Source organism: Fusarium solani (assembly GCF_023522795.1).
Source record: "Fusarium solani strain SB1 chromosome Unknown bctg00000000, whole genome shotgun sequence".
Lineage (NCBI taxonomy): Eukaryota > Fungi > Ascomycota > Sordariomycetes > Hypocreales > Nectriaceae > Fusarium > Fusarium solani.
Window position 1 is genome coordinate 6,062,451 of NW_027072157.1, and position 16,291 is coordinate 6,078,741.

Below are 16,291 nucleotides of genomic sequence, written 5' to 3' on the forward strand. Positions count from 1 at the left end.
GATATATAATTGTCGTACACTCTGAATTCCAAAAGTACGCCGCCTCCTCTGTGATCGAGTTGGTGGTACAAGTTCATATTCCAGAAATTCCGAGAAACCGCCCCCATTTGCTTGCTATTCCGCGATGCAACCAAAACAACAAAAAACTCCCTGCTCAAATGAATGCTGCTTTCCATGGAAACGAAAGATTTGAATGGCATCGCCTAGTGTCCTTTAGTCGACTGTTGCAAAGAATCGCACAGCTTCCTCCAGTTCTGGGTCCTTGTTACAGAAATCCCATCCCACGATGACGGGGGCTTGGCTGCAGCAGATGATCTTGCGGGCGTCAAACTGAAGCTTGAAGACGCGCGCTGGTGAGTTCTCTGCTGCTGCGATGTGCGGGTGATGATGGCCCGGGGGCAGGATGTTTTGGGCCATGTTCTGAGGTTGGGCCGGCATGGCCGGTTGTACAGGCGGTGCGCCTGGAGCCTGTGCGAGGGTCACGACAGGAGGGTGTACAACCTGTCCTCCCAAGGGAGGGTTGACCGGCATACCGGGGACAGCGACGGCAGCACGCGGGGTTCGTGGGTGACCAGCTCCGTTGCCATCTCCAGAGCCCCCTTGGCTTGATTGTTGCCGCGGTGGCATCTGACTGAGTTGGAGAGCAGCCAGAGCCTCTGTCACCACTGCCCTCAACTGCGCTCTGGCCAGCGGTGAAGTTTGGCGCTCGATGGCTGATTGCAAGTGAGAGTGGTGAGCCAGAGTGACCGGGTACGTCTTAAGCACTCGCTGTAACGCGGCCGGTCCATGAGGTACGGTCTGATCGATAAGTGCCTCGTATGAGGCCGATGTTCGCTGGTTGTCCCCATGGTGATCTCTAAGCATCATGGGCCCCGTTGATGAACCACTCGCAGGCGGAGAGCGAGGCCCATTTGCCTGGTTCGTAGGCCGGCCATGCGCAGTTCCAGCCCTCGCCGCCGCCAGGTTAGACGCCGCCGCGACGGCGTCACGCTGAGCAGCAGCAGCCGCCTCCTCCTGTCGCAGGTGATGAGCAGGCTTCCAGACACCCTCCTTGTCGCGCCTCCAGACGATGATGCTCTGGTCATAGGAGCCGGACACGATGCGGCCATACTTCCTACCACCACCACCGCCAGGGGGGAGCTTAGCCCCAAATGCCTGGACATCCTGGGGTCGCGAGCTGCCTGCATTCGCCCGACGATCTCTCCGACGTCTTCGCTCCAGGTTGTGGTCGATCTCTCCAGCTTCAAACGCCCTGAAGTACTCGGCATCCACCGCCTTGGCCTCTGCCTCGTCCTCAACTTTGCTGTATGGTAGATCTCCAAACCCAGCCTGGACGGTGCGAACCAGGTGGGCGTGTCCTCGGAGCTGGGCAACCCTCAGCCCAGTGGGCGCGTCAAAGATACAGACCTCGTAGTCGCTACTGCCGCTGACGATTCTGCGCCCATCGAATTCGACACAGGCGATGCCCTTCTCGTGCGCTGGGATCGTCTGGGTGCAGACCTGCTCGGGCCAGTTCCATACCTTGATGTGCCTATCTCCGGAAACGGAAACAATGGTCCGATCACGAACCTGGATAGCATTTACGGCAGCACTGTGCCCATCCAAACGACCAATCATGGAAAACGCGGGTCTGATGGGCAGCTCTTGTGACAGGTCGGGCTCGTAGCCGTACCGTCGCAGGTTGGTCGGCACAGGACTCACCAGATCGTGTCCACCATATCCCAGATCCCCATGGCGCAGAGGATGTCTATTAAAGATCTTGATGGTCTTGTCTTTCGACGAGGTGACGAGAATGCGCTTATCGAAGCGCACGTTGAGCACAGACTCATGGTGAGCTCTGGTCAGCTTTTGAACCAACTCGCCAGTAGAAAACTTCCAAATGAAAACGTTAGAATCACTGCTTCCAGAAACAAGGAGATCCTCTTGGGGATCAGCATCAAACTGGAGGCAGAGCACAGATCCCACATGGCCGGTCAGCGGTGGTCGGACCAGTCGTCGTGTGTGTACATCCCATATTCTCATAGTTTGATCCCTGCTACCGCTCACAAGGAAGTTTCTGTCGAACTGAAGCGTGTAGACACACTCTTGGTGTCCTTCCTCGGGAAAGTTCGGATGGGGGAACTGAAGAGTAGTAAACTTTCCCAGCTCCCAGTTCGACTCGAGTCTGCGACGCATAGCGTACAGGTACCGCCAGTTAATGCGATATCGGTTTCTGCTGACATCCCAGGTATAGAGATTAGATGGCGGCAGCATATTGGATGCATCGGCGGCTGACATGGGTGGTATCGAGAACTCGGTGTCGCCGCTTGGCTCCTTACGCTTTCCTCTCGTATCTGATGATGAAGAAGATGTCCGGTCCAGGCTCGGGATCCTAGTGCCATCAAGGTCCATCTCTCCCATGGGGACAACCGCAGGCCGGCTCGACGAGAATGACGACGTTGGACTCCCAAACATGCTTCCTGCAGTCGAGCTATCGTTAGGGCCGGGTGTACGGTCGCTATCGGTCATCTCGAGGTCTTCATCGCTATTCACAACGGCGCGGATCTTATTGGGATGCGCGTCCTGCATCGACTGGAGACGGTTGAGTTGGCGGATCGAATAGTTGAGGCCATTGTTGACTTTGGCTTCGCAGGCAGCGATCTCGGAGTTAATGGTCTTCCACCCTTCCATATAGTAAAGGCGCTCCCATAGCTTCCGGTCCAAAGCCAGCTCATACCAGGCCCGGCATGTCTGGGTCACGGCAACTAGAGAAACAGGATCGAGGCAGCCGAGGATCTTGAGGCAGATTTCGGCGGGAAGATACTGGATAAAGTCGATGTAGAGTCTCGGGTTTAAACGGTGGACGATCTCGGCGATGACGGACGTGGGGAGGTTATCGAGGAGAGCCATGGTCAACTCTGTAGATATGTCAGCAACTCAAGTCGACGAACGAGTCGAACGGCGATCAGTACCAGTCTTGACCTGAAGCGGAAGAAGCGACGAGTTTGCGACTAGCCATGCGCTCAGGTCGGAGGGAGACCGTAAGGAAGCGAGAGCAGACGAGAGATCTTGATTGACGGTCGGCGTGAGAGGATCTTCGGAGTAACCCTCGTCGGGCTGGTGGGCGGGAGAAAAGGGATCCATGGAGGACAAGGACTCCTTCTTGGTCATGGTTACGAGGCTCGAAGCCCCTGTCGACGAAGCAGAGCCCCAAGCGGGAGACCTGAGGGGAACCAAGACGGGTTTAGAGCGCGAGAGTCAGCGCCGGGTGCAAAGATGCGCGTGTGTCGTCGGGGATGGGGCTGGCTCAAAGGGTTGGGGGAGATCGGTTCGTTCGGTGGGAGGACGAAGCGGTGCCACAACAGGACGCGCGGAAAGCGAAAGCAGCGCGACGCAAGAGATCAAGCGCAGAGTAACCGATGTATGGAACAGGACGGAAAAGTATGCACACGGATATGTACGGGAAAAAGGGACGAGGAGGAGGATGCTTGAACGTGCGGACGCGAGCAGTGTTGGATGGAATGGAATGTTGGAGACGATGACCACCACGGGATGAATGTGACGGCGGTGGAGGTGGTTTCAGGCTCCACTCATTCACTCACTGCAAAAGCGCATTGGATTGATCGACCGAATCAATTTGATTGTTTCTCTGCCGGCCGATACGGGCGCGGCTGTTTCTGGCCCTTCACAGTTTAGCGCCAAACCCTCAGCTGTGGCTGCCCCATAGCGGCAGTCGACGCAGGGCCAGCCCCCTAGAGGTCAGGGGGGATTAGGCTTCTGGAGTCGGCCTGCTGCAGCCTTACAGAGGACGACTGCGAGTCATTGTCCGTGTTGACAGGCTGCGGATGAATGGAAATCGGCATCATTAGTGCCAGAAGCAATGAATTAATTGAAACTATTGGCCATTAATGAATCAATTTCCATGCTCTAGCTTTCTTTAAACCTGTCTGTCAATCCGTGCGCAGACGATGCGGCTTAAACGTCGAGGTGGCAGCCGTCAACTGGGGTGCAGCAGCCGATGGATGGACAGACGGGACGGGAGGCGTCGGGTCAGCAAAGGCCCAGGCGGGGCGAGATCTGAGTCTCGGGTAGGAGGACATGGACCATGAACAGTACAAGGACTTTAATTGACACCTCGTCTTTGTCATTGTATTTGTGAGCCGGGTCAAGAGTGGTCCCCTGATCAGTGAATTTAGCAGATTTTAGGTTCTTTTTTGCCTTGCTTGCGTTATCCATTGCGCGACCTTGGGCCGAGGTCGCGTGACCTCAATTTTACGCAAAGAAATTGATCAACTTGGCAAATGTGCGCCTCAATGTTAGCAAGCAGCCACTTGACACCTGCTCAACATTGCTCCATACAGCAAAAAAGATTGAAAATTAGTATTTAATAATACAGCGTCTAGGGTAACACAGACATCCCTCAGAATGTCATATTAAAATCATCCATATCCCACGGAAAATCCTGAAGCACCGTGTCCCAGTCCGGCGGTAAGTGATGTTCTCCTTCAATATGATGCTGCATCTGTTCAGGCACATCTCCGCCGCCAGCGACAGTGGTTTGCTGACGACCATCTCCCTTCTCCGATACCCCTTGCGGCTCCCCTTCTACCTCTGCGCCATCATTCTGCATCATCATCATGGCCCTCTCCCTCAGAGTGGTGAGAACCGTCCACATTAAGCCTCTGTGAGCACCCGTCTCCCCCCTGTTAACAGTCGCTAGATGCTTTTCAACCGCTTCAAACGCCCTTGATGCGTTTGGCCCTCTTGGGCAAGCGCATAGATGCCTCAGGATGTAGAAGATCATGTGGTACTGCGGGAACGCGCGAGTGATCCAGTGATAAGGCGAGAGATCCTCGACATCCCACATGCTGTTGCACTGCTCCAGCACACTCAGGGCCTCGAGCAGGTTGTTCTCCGTGGCCCAGAAGTTTCGGTCGTCGGGCTGGTGTAGGCTCTGCCACTGTCGACGACTGACAATGTCGAGCTTCTGCACGAGGAAGCGGGCAATTACGACTGTCATCATCTGCTCTGGGATGAGGGGGTTGCAGCCTTGTAGTATCTCGTGGGCTCGGACACTGGCTTCTTTGACCACCGCGGCACGCACCTCCTCTCCTGGCGTTACTTCTGTGGACCAGCCCATCTGAAATAATCGTCCCCATGCTCGTGCTATCTGGATGTTGACCAAGGATAGGGTCATGCGCGTCCAGCCCGGTCTTGACTCAGGAAGCTCCTTCATCTCAGGGGAGAGATCACTATCGTGGAGGTTTCGTGGTTGGTCAACCGAGTGCAGTGGGTTAGGTCCTGATGGATTCTGGAGGCCATAGTCCTCGCCTCCTCTTCCGTCTCGTTCTAGGAAGTGCCACCACAATCGCCGGCGGATCTCAGACTCGAACGGGGACAACCCGAGTTTCCGGCCGTCTCGGTGAAGACCCATAGATTGCGCCGCTCGGAGGGCAAGGCCATTCATTATCCAAACTGCTCGGCCCGAGTTGTTGACTCGCATGGCTGCCTGTTATTTCGTTAATATCAATCAAGTGGTTGCGGTATTGGCACTCACCAAGTAGACTGCAAGGGCCTGCAACAGAGGAATGGTTGGATTTTCCAAAAAGTCCGTCTCGGCAAGAGCTTGTTCTAGGCCTGCCTTGTAACGATGGAGAGCTGTTTGCCTATCCTCCCCCAAGAAGGCCTCTACCACATCTCGGTCAAGAGCGGTGGCCGAAGCGTAATAGATGGCAAAGCAGACGCCCAGGTTCTCGGCCGACGCCTTGGAAGGATCCTGCAGCACTGTATAGATTCGCACCTCGGTGGTTGGAACATGCATGATCTTGGTGCAGGGGTCAACACTTTCCACAAACATCTTCCAGAGCTTCATGGCGAGTGCCCTTGGAGGATGGAAGCTGGCAAGAGGTACTGTGGAGGATGTGTTTGAAAGAAGGCCCATGGGGTTGAATGGTGAAGCAAATGAGCTACTCGGGGGAGACTCGCTCCTGGGTGTGGCCAAAGCTGTCCGTACATCGTGTTCCTGAACATGTTAGAGGATGTGTGAGTGATTGAGATTGGCTTCACACCTGTTCGATAACACGAGAGAAGAGAACTTCATTCACATAGTGACTAACTCGGCCTTTGCTCAACAAAAGACCCTCACGGCGGCTCTGCTCTGTGGTTTCTGAGGCTGGTGAATTCCCCGGTCTCGCAGGGAGCGCTGTTGATGGAGTTGGTAGTGGTACTTGTGGAGAAGCTATCTGACCAGACTTGAAGGCCTCGATGGTCTTTTCCATCTCGGATATACGCGTGGCGACATCGCTGATGGTGGTCTTGCGCGTCCGGCGTATCACGTCTTGCACGGGAGGATACGAACACGGGAACCCGCCGCGTATGCACTGATTACAGGGCAGCTTCTTGTCGCAGCGGACCTTTCGGCGGTGGCAGACGGCGCAGGACCGCTCGATGTTGCGGCTCGACTGGGGCCGAGGCCGGGATGCCATGGTGGAAGAATGGGGGTGTGCCAAGGCGTCTGACGGCCGAGTCGGTCGGTGCCTACCTTTTAGATGTTCTCAAAGATCTTCGGCGCCTTGTCGTCAGCGAGGCCGAGATGGATTGGTCCAGGCCGAAGCGCTCGGGGTATTGAAGGTGGAGAAGAAGGATCGAGCTTATTAGTTCCCCGGCCGATCTAGCTTCGGTCTCGGCGCATGTTTATCCACCGACGCCGAGCGAAGCAATCAGGAGCCGCCGTTCCAAGATGTTTTCCCCTGCGCGAGAGGGATTGCGACTCGGCTTTCGCTGTTTGCCCTCGCGCGCGGACTTAATGCCAGATGTGAATGCACCATTTGGATGGAACCCTATGGGGCTGATGGGTCCTACATCTGCCCGAACCCGTCTGGCGAGGGTGGTATATAACATTAGCTCGTCCACCCACTCCCTGTTTATCTGATCCTTAGAGCGACAGCATCTCAAGAGCCTCACGACAAGTGCCAACGACTCAATTACCTCGACAATGACGGCCCCCAACACTCCTTCGTCGCCCCACATGTCTGAGCTCACGCTCCAGGCGGACCAGAACCAGATCAACAACACTGGCCTGCAGGAAAAGTCGGACCTTGAGGAGGGTAGCACGCAACCAACACCACCACCCAAGAGTGGAGCTCCGGACGGTGGAATTAGAGCTTGGCTCGTCGTGCTTGGCGCCTGGTGTACTTCTTTCTGCAGTTTTGGCTGGGTTAACAGTATGTGTCACCAAAGATGTTTTGATCTGTATGCATGGCTGACACTTGACAGGTGTTGGAGCTTTTCAGGAGTACTACCAGAATGACCTCCTTAGCAATTACTCATCAAGCACCATTGCTTGGATCCCCTCGCTACAGATCTTTTTCATGATGGCAATGGTATGTTTTATTCGTATCTTTACTTTTCAATTCACTTATTCTTGTAGGGTCCCGTTGTTGGAAAGCTCTACGATACTTATGGTCCTCGCCAACTCATCTTTGTGGGAACCCTCTTCCACGTCTTTGGCGTCATGATGGCCTCCATCAGCACCCAGTACTATCAAGTCCTTTTGTCGCAAGGAGTCTGCTCTGCCATTGGAGTCTCTGCCATTGTCCAACCTGGTAAGTGTGATGTCACCCCTCTCATGCAGGCCGGGTTTCACTGACATGGCCAGCCCTGTCCGTCATCCATGCATGGTTCGACAAGAACCGAGGAGCCGCCTTCGGTGTCCTCTCCACCGGTTCAAGCATCGGTGGTGTTATCTTCCCCATCATGGTTAGCCGGATGATCAAGGAGGTTGGTTTTGGCTGGGCCATGCGCACCTGTGGCTTCTTGGTTCTCGGCCTGCTCATCATTGCCAACCTCACCATCAAGGCTCTGCACCCCCCGCACCCCCAGAACATGAGCAAGGCTCAGATGGTGAAGCCGTTCCGTGAGCCAGAGTTCGTGCTTGTCATTCTCGGTTTCTTCTTCTTCACCTTTGGCATGTATGTCCCGATCAACTACCTTCCAGTCCAGGCGCTTCAGGTCGGTCTGAAGCCCAGCATTGTCGACTACCTTGTCCCCATCCTCAACGCGGCCAGTTTCTTTGGACGTGTCATCTCTGGTATCTTGGGTGACAAGATTGGAAAGTACAACATCTTTGTCCTTGTCTGCTATCTCACAGCCATCTGGATCCTTGCCCTTTGGATCCCCTGCAAGACTGAGGGTGGAATCATTGCCTTTGCCGCCCTCTTCGGTTTCTGCTCCGGCGCCTACGTCTCCCTCATCGGACCTCTCGTGGCCCAGATCTCGCCCATGCGAGAGATTGGCTTCCGAACAGGCATCGTCTTCTTCGTTGCCTCGATCAGCGGTCTCGTCACCAACCCCATCGCCGGAGCCATCATCGACAAGCCGAATGGTTGGGTTAGCGTCAAGGTCTTTGCGGGAGTGTTTTGTCTGGCTGGCACAACCTTTATCCTCGGTGCGAGGGTTCACCGTGTTGGATGGAAGATCAACGTCGCCTTTTAAGCCTAGAGGGCATTCGCATTTATCGTTATAGACTTGGAAAGAAGGGCACACTAGTATAGATTGTAGACGGATATTTTCAGGGCATCCTGCTGGTTTTTGGTACATTTCTCATCTCACTCCTACCTACCTACTTGAAATAGATTTTTAGATAGCAACACTAATACGCCATTCGTTTGTCAAGATATATGCCACAGAGCAAACAGCCTACCTAATGCAAGAGCATTTCAAGAAGATCAGGCTCTGCATTCGGCGCTTCGTGGTGAACGCGGATTGGTAGCTTTTCCTGCAGCCAGAGTCAGGCTGTGCTGCGCGGGGCTTTGCTCTCTTCAGTTTGCTGCCTGGTTCACCCAAGAATCAGGCCCTCTTGCGTTCGACATCACTCGCGGCCCAACGATCCAAAGCAGAAGATACAGTGCGTATGACTCGGTCGAAAATCACGACGTAGTGTTCAAACTCGAAGATGATGCGGCGCTTAAAGAACTTGATACGACGTGGGAGGGAGCCCTCGCCGGCAACTTCTTCAAGCACCAACGCCGACCCCGCAAGCACCTGCACAACTGGATCTGGATCATCCCGACCCGGCCCAGAGCCCACACAAACTTCCATCCTCCACGAACCCCATGGCCGACCTCAAGATGCAGGTGAGGCAAGAGAACCGTCTACCTGGGCGGGTCTTTGGACCGAAGCATACCAAACAGTCAAAGAGGACCCGGAGAATTCTCACCTACTGGCGGCATTTGAGGCCTACCTGGGAAACGACAGAGGCTCAGATTCAGATGGTAAATGTTGAGGAGGCCATGCCATTTCTTGCCTTGACGAGCGGATGAGAGATGTACCTAACTCTCCCAAGAAGCTCCAGCCGCCCCCGAGGATGAGACAATACGTCTCGGTCTGATCCAAAAGCTCGCCCAAGAGAAACTTGAGGGCTCTCGGAAGCCCATCTCGCCTTCTCCCTCCGTGGAAGACGTATCGTCGTGCGGAATGCCGTCCTCAAAGCCGTGAAATTGGTTTGGGGCTTCAAGCCCATCATCAATGGCGCCGTTGCGGCTGAACCGCATGCCGCCTTGGCTTGGGCTGGCGTTTTGACTCTTCTTCCAGTGAGCTTGGACTTTGTTCACTTATTTTACACTCCTACTGTTGAGCCAATGCTGAGATGTGCCGTGATTAGAAAATCGACGAGATTTACCTCAAGGTTCTGTCGTTCCCACATCTGGCCAGTTCCACGAAAAAGACAAGAGAGAGAATTTATTCTCGCACAGGCACAGTCCTTGGCTTTCTCGCGGTTCTCTTTGAGCCTGTCTCTGTTTCTTCACTTGGAGTCTTGGTCTCCCTCCTAAAAGAGACGCTAGATGAATTGCTGCGTCAACTGAATTCGATTGTGAGATACATTATCATACATCATCCTACACTTGTAGTCTTGCACCGTGGTCCATTGCCTTAGCGCATCATGCCTCACTGACCATCTTCCCAGCCATGCCATCACCACATCCCACGAACACCGATTTATTCCTCTCACTCCCCCTCACTTCTTAGGCGGCACGTTTTCACCCTTGGTCTGCTGACCCAAGGTTTGAGTGCCTGTAACCAGCCTGCTGGGCGATAAAACTCCCTTGCTCGGCGAAGACGGGGATGGCTTCTCACCACGAGATGCTGAAGGCTGGGACCGTTGGGGTGGTAGGTTGGTCCGTGTCCCCAGTGGACTGCTCTCGGTTTGTCCGTGGCCGTGCTCCTAGCTGCCATGTCTACCGTGGGCCATTGCCTGTTCCTCTGCCCTCACACTCTCCTCTGCGACCTCTGGTGGCTCTTCCGGTGGCGCCTCAGGATCGCCTGCCTGAGCCTCTTGTCTCCAGTCAAGTAACAGGTCTACAGGGAAACCATCGTCGTCGTCGTCGTCATCAGGGCCTACCAGCAGCTCTGGGGCAAGCGCAGCACCAGACATGGCGGCAGCGCGAATGATAGCCCACTGTAGATTGATCATTTGACGAAATGAACCTATAGTCGCTGTCGGTCGCTTGACGGTGAAGAGGTGGCCAGAGCGAAGTGGGTGACCATGTTCGACGTTGACGATAGAACGGCCATGAATCTCCTTGCAGTTGGCACATTCCTCGGTGGAGCAATGAGGATTCCCATCGGGACCATAGTGATGAGATAGCCCGCCTATAATGCTCCGGTTGCAGGTAGGGTCGTTTTGGTCGTCGAGGTCGATATAGCGTGCTCCATTTATATGGGAGCTGCGCGGCATCCAGTGAAACTGGAGGAGAACATAGGTTTCGTCTCCGTCTACCTTTGATAGGCCATGCCACTTGAAAGCGCAATAGAATCGACTCCAGAATCTGTGGAGAGTGGGAGTGAGCGAAAGGATGTTGAAAACCTTGTCTGAACCTCCGAGGCCTGCGAAGAGAGTCTCCCTCGCTTTGGCACTCTCCGTTCCCCGCCCAAGGCCAAAGCACGTTGCAATGACTGCCCTAAATGACCGTACTTTCTCGAGGTAGCTAGGCCGATCGTTTGTCGTGAATGGCATAATATGGCAACCATCGGGATCTCTCATTCCAGTGACCAGGCAACGGTTGGAGTCGAACCTGAGTGCATCACGTGCTTGATCGCTGCGTTGAATTGCACTCTCCTTCACAGATGTCTCGGTTGCTGCCTTGGATGCCATCTCGGATTCTGATTTGGGTGGTGGGACACTGTGTTTCGAGGCGGAGGCTTTGGATGCGTCTCTTCTCTCCTTCTGTGCGGCCGGTCGACGAGCCTTCCGTGCAGCTTCTCGGCGCGCTGCCTTCTCTGGGTCAACAAACTTGTTGGGGGCTTGAAGAACTATCTCGAGTCAGTCTCTCACAACATGCAAATACCGGGGATAACCAAATGACTCACAAAAATTGAAGAGCTCATTGAGCTGGTCAAGATACATCGCAGGCGAATCGCGGCCCGTAAAGTCCTCCAAATCTTGGAGGGGCATCTTGATGAGCACTGAGAATTGCAATGCCGAAAATTGCCAAGATGGTTCCGAGCGAATATCTCGTTGGCCTTTCCGTATTTCTTTGATAGCCTCGAGCCGCCGCTCGTATTCAAGCATTGGAACGAGCTCGGTGGGTCGTTGATAGGCCGGTCGCGATGCAAGAAGATTGCGTACATACTGGACAAGCTGGGGTTGGTCCTTGTAATGCTGGGCGAACTCGTTGAATGGCTCTGGGGCTGGCTCCATCGTATCGGTGGTGGACTGAGGAAGGGGATCTTGGTAGAATAAATGAAAAAAGAAGAGGCAGTATTATGCCCTTGCTTGCAGGGCTAGGCGAGAGGGATCAGGGTGAACAAAGAAGCCTGGGAGAATGGGGAGGTGAGGAGGAGAAGAATGGCTTGGGCCCCGACCGGCGAGAGAAAAATCTGAGGTGGGTTTTTAGAGAGTTGATTCGGGGTTGCCAGAGGTTTGCAGACATCAACAAACCTCGTTTGACTTCTATTATTGCCTGGGGTGAATCAGACATTGACAAAGCCCCGACGTCCCACCGAGAGCTAAATTAGAAGTAAGGCTCGCTAGAAGGCCCCGGAAGCAATTTAATAAACCTTAGGTCTGCTTATCAGGCACACACTTCTGAGTAATAGGCATATGCTTTTGCGGCTAAGGCCTATACGCAAGGGCAATAAAAAGAGATAAAATAAGCTACTTAATAAAAGTAAAATAAAAAAATATTTTATTTGAATCTTTTTTATATAATATAAAAAACCTATTTATTATCAATTATATAAGTTATATATCTTAAAATTCTTAATTTTCAATTTTTATTATAATACTGTATCAGGATCTGGTTTAGGTCACTGGGTTATGGCCTTGACAATGGCCAATTTGACCTTGCAACCCAGAAATCCAAACTGTTGCTGACTGTGGAGGATGTGGACGAGATAGATAACACAATATTCTCTCCTGATGGCCAGTTGGTTGCCCTGATGTGGTCAAACCGTGCTCTTGGCACCGCGACTGTTAAGCTCATCGAGGTAGAGACAGGGAGGATAGGGGCAACATATCGTACACGAACAGTCATTGTCGCAAACCCGTCTTCCACATTGGCAGTCAGCTCTTTGTATCAGTGAAGGATGGCCATGTTATCACGGGGTGGGATACGAAAACTTTGAGCGAGAAATTCTCCTTTGAAGGCACTGACAACGCTTCTGCCATCGCGGACTGGAGTCTATTCATCACACCGACGGGACAACTTATGGCAGTAAAAATGTTTACGATGGAAATCCATTCTTCATAATTCATCAGTGGGAGATTTCTACTGGTAAGGAGATTGGGAGGCATAGAATCGAAGGTTTGGCACTTGGACTACAGCTTTCCGACGATGGCCGATGTTTGACAAGCCCTAGGGGGCGACTTCCTCTCTCATCACCTCCCATTATGAGCGGCGAGAAAGCCTACTTAGGGGAGTTTCAAAAAGGCTGGCAGGATCTCTACGCTGGGTTGGAAATGGGTCTTCCAGGGGCTGACGAGGCTTCTTTGGCTTCCGCGCCAGCATCAAGGAGTCTGTGGGATCGCGAGCGGTGGAACTGTTGCTCTTGAAAGTAGTGATGACGGAGTCAGGGTTAGCAAATTCGACCTTGCCAAGACGCCGTTGGTGACCGGACGAAGTGATGTAGTTTAGCTGCGGTTTCTTGATCGGGTGCTTAATTTCTCATGTCTGGTTCTCGTTTTTTCTAACAATTCCATGTTGATTTTGTATGTTTTTTTCCCCTAGACTTTATTAGAATAAATGACCGCACGGGTTTTAGGAGCTTGGTGGATGCTGTCTCGCTTCTATGTCTGCCTAGAATGGGTTTTTAATAATGGTTTGTTGTAGAGGGTCAAGAAACTGTTATAGAGAATTCTCAAGGAGGCTACGATGGGAAAGACAGTAATAAGCTCGGTTGACGAGTTTGTTTGGTGGAATGGCTTGAAAAGGGAGGTGGTTCGTGTATAGTGAAAATGCTGTGAATGTAGACGAGTGGGCATAATAACTAGGAATTAGAAAGAAAGTGTGTCTTGTAGTCTAACAGCATAATTTTATAAATTCAAGCTTAGCTTGGGAGATAAAAAGCGTCAAACAATGATAAAAGACCCGGAGGATTCAGACTGATCTTGGAACCAGTTATCACTAGGTTACATAGTCCGTCTTCATTGATCTGTGTCAGCGGACTGCCCCTCAATCCTTCCGTCCAAGCGGGTCTTTGCTTACGACAATATCGGTTTGCCATCTCTGCTTACGCTGTCGTCAGCACCTTCATCCCAGTACGCAACTTCGACAAACACAAATCAACATGCCAAACCTTGACGGATGGTTCTTTCATTTTGTGGAGTGGCTGTACTCCCTACCGGAGCCGCCCAAGAGGGAGAGGAAGAAGCCCATGGAGGTGATTTGCATTGGGATGCCGCGGAGTGGCACTGAGTCGCTGCAGCATGCCTTGATCAGGCTGGGCTACGATCATACGTATCACGGTTGGGACATTAACTTTGAGAGTCCCAATTACTCGCAGCAGTGGATTCGCCTGTGTAGGAAGAAGTAAGTCCATCACGTCTTTGACTGCCTTGTGTAGATAACTGATGGTGTGATAGGTGGTTTCCGCCCATGGGTGGTGACGTAGACCTCACTGCCGCCGACTTTGACGCTGTAATGGGCCATGCAGTAGCCGTTGCTGATGCGCCAGCATCCGTATTTGCGGCAGAGCTCATCGAGGCATACCCCGAGGCCAAGGTGGTACTCAACTATCGACGCGACGTGGACGCCTGGCACAAGAGTGCCTCGAACACGCTTGCGCGAGCTCAGCATCACTGGCCGCTATTTCTGCTCTCGTGTCTAGACAAGGAGTGTTTTTGGTCTTGGCATCTTTATGTGCGCTTCATGTGGCCTGGTTTGTTCCGGGCTATTGATGGGAATATTGAGACGGGCATTGCGCGGTGCGGAAAGTGGGCAGCTCGAGGTGAGTATAAAGCCAACTCTCCGTGGTTATGTTGGTATCTGATTGCTTGTAGCACACTACAGTATGGTTCGTGGTATGGTCCCCAAGGAGCGACTATTGGAGTGGAGCGTCGAAGATGGATGGGAGCCTCTGTGCGAGTTTCTGGGCAAGCCAGTTCCTGATGAGCCGTTTCCACATGAGAATGCTGCTGTGGGCTGGGCGGGACAGGAGATGAAGTTGGGCAAGAGATATATCATGGGTGCGGTGAGGAACTTGGCGGTGTTGGGAGCTGTGGGAACTGGAATCTGGGCTGCTGTGTACTACAGATTTTATGCTTAATGGAAGTGATGATTCGGAGTCATGATGGCTAACCAAGTGGCCCCAAAGAGACCCCTGAATGGACCATCAGCTGGAACGGACCCATTATGTCGCGGGAAAAGCTGGCGTTGTCCACACGCGCACGGAAGATACGCAGTTTTTGAGCTACGGCTCGGGCCGTTCAACATTCCCCTTTAGCAGATCTAGTATATCGTCGTCAAAGCGAGACGTAACCCTTCAGCTGGCAAGGACTCCAACTAGGTCACGACGGTGATACTTCGGCTACCACTGAGTCTCGCACGAGACTAAGTCTTTGGGAAGGCTGGGCCATAGTTCTCTAACAGATGAGGTGACATTTACCACATAGTTTAGTTATCTTAGTAACACTGAAGCCTGGTTCAGACAAAAGCAAACCTGGGATGGGCTGGATTCTAACCAAATGTGACAAACTCTAAACAACGCTAGAGCTCGCATGAATCCTCCTATTCAGGCATTAGTGGAGACGCGTTGGGGGTGCTGAGCCAACCGGACAGGGCTAGACTCGGACAAATCACTGAGAGAACGAGACAACAACAAGGATGCGTTCAGTACCAAGAAAATATAGAAGGGCAACATGATCCCATCCTGAACTTTCAGACCCATTAGCCCGACAAAGTTTGACTCCGACATCAGAACCACGGATATAGTACCTGCAGCAAATCGATTAGCGAGCGTCCAATACCGATATCCATTGCTTTTATTTTTATTTTCCCGTTTCTCACTTTATTTCTTTTATTTTCCACTCTCCTGGGAACGACGCCAAAGCTCAAACTAACATAGGGTCAAACCAACAGACGGACGGTTGGGCTTCGGCGCGGCCCGCGTTGCAACAGATGTCTTCGGCAATGGACAAGGGGCACGACAGTGGTGGCGGTCATGCACAAACCTCCATGTCGACACTCACCGCCTCCTCCTCGTCGAACTATGCCTCTAGCGTGTCTGGTGACAGCCAACACCAGAGCGGAGCTAGCGGGGCTATCCCTGGCACACCCTCGAGCCGACGCTCAGGGGGATGGGACCGGCAAACGCTCTCCCCGGCCGCGGCTGCAAGGGCTAGAGTTGAGGATGTGGGCATTCCCAGAGTTGATGATTGTTGCTTGACTGACTGTTGAGAAATAGCCTACGATCGAAGACCAAGTTGTTTTTCAGCCAATCAGTGTACTAGATGAGTCTTCTGATTCTTCAGATGAATACGTGTCGAGTTATCGGCCTTTGGAACGGCAAGTTACCTACCATACTGGTATGTTCATATGTTTGCTCATACTGACTTTGGCAAAGGAGTTCCACTCGGGTCACCGCGTCACGTTCCAAACGTTTCTTTCAATCTTTGGTCAAAAAGTTCAACAAACCTTCTGTTCGTACGTTTCCCCTCTCCTGGTTCTGACAGGTCATTTGCATCCGAGAATTAATCAAATAATCCACAGGTTACGGCTTGGTGCCAAATAGCCAGGTATGTTCCCGTCTCACCCATCATGCGCTTGGATAGTGCTAATGCGCTTTCGTCTTAGCAAGAACAAGACAGGAATAGTAT

General features: G+C 52.8%; 6 protein-coding genes across 6 annotated transcripts; 3 read left to right on the forward strand and 3 right to left on the reverse strand.

Annotated features, from left to right (window-relative positions):
- Positions 1 to 213: 213 nt before the first annotated feature.
- Positions 214 to 3,150, reverse strand: MRS44_001933 (uncharacterized protein; the record flags this gene model as incomplete). Its single annotated transcript, XM_046267996.2, has 2 exons — positions 214 to 2,897; positions 2,952 to 3,150. The coding sequence occupies 2 exons, from the start codon at positions 3,148 to 3,150 to the stop codon at positions 214 to 216; spliced, it is 2,883 nt and encodes a 960-aa protein (XP_046124804.1).
- Positions 3,151 to 4,399: 1,249 nt separating this feature from the next.
- Positions 4,400 to 6,464, reverse strand: MRS44_001934 (uncharacterized protein; the record flags this gene model as incomplete). The annotated part of the gene is made up of 3 exons (XM_046280385.2): positions 4,400 to 5,488; positions 5,537 to 6,001; positions 6,048 to 6,464. 3 exons carry the CDS (start codon positions 6,462 to 6,464, stop codon positions 4,400 to 4,402), a joined length of 1,971 nt encoding a protein of 656 aa, XP_046124805.1.
- A 509-nt stretch (positions 6,465 to 6,973) lies between these two features.
- On the forward strand, positions 6,974 to 8,472 carry MRS44_001935 (uncharacterized protein; the record flags this gene model as incomplete). Its single annotated transcript, XM_046279772.2, has 4 exons — positions 6,974 to 7,202; positions 7,255 to 7,361; positions 7,409 to 7,583; positions 7,637 to 8,472. 4 exons carry the CDS (start codon positions 6,974 to 6,976, stop codon positions 8,470 to 8,472), a joined length of 1,347 nt encoding a protein of 448 aa, XP_046124806.1.
- A 460-nt stretch (positions 8,473 to 8,932) lies between these two features.
- Positions 8,933 to 9,474, forward strand: MRS44_001936 (uncharacterized protein; the record flags this gene model as incomplete). The annotated part of the gene is made up of 2 exons (XM_065623880.1): positions 8,933 to 9,251; positions 9,323 to 9,474. The coding sequence occupies 2 exons, from the start codon at positions 8,933 to 8,935 to the stop codon at positions 9,472 to 9,474; spliced, it is 471 nt and encodes a 156-aa protein (XP_065480294.1).
- Positions 9,475 to 10,201: 727 nt separating this feature from the next.
- MRS44_001937 (uncharacterized protein) lies at positions 10,202 to 11,677 on the reverse strand (the record flags this gene model as incomplete). The annotated part of the gene is made up of 2 exons (XM_046284395.2): positions 10,202 to 11,289; positions 11,347 to 11,677. The coding sequence occupies 2 exons, from the start codon at positions 11,675 to 11,677 to the stop codon at positions 10,202 to 10,204; spliced, it is 1,419 nt and encodes a 472-aa protein (XP_046124807.1).
- A 2,087-nt stretch (positions 11,678 to 13,764) lies between these two features.
- Positions 13,765 to 14,742, forward strand: MRS44_001938 (uncharacterized protein; the record flags this gene model as incomplete). Its single annotated transcript, XM_046284396.2, has 3 exons — positions 13,765 to 14,006; positions 14,060 to 14,424; positions 14,477 to 14,742. The coding sequence occupies 3 exons, from the start codon at positions 13,765 to 13,767 to the stop codon at positions 14,740 to 14,742; spliced, it is 873 nt and encodes a 290-aa protein (XP_046124808.2).
- Positions 14,743 to 16,291: the final 1,549 nt, after the last annotated feature.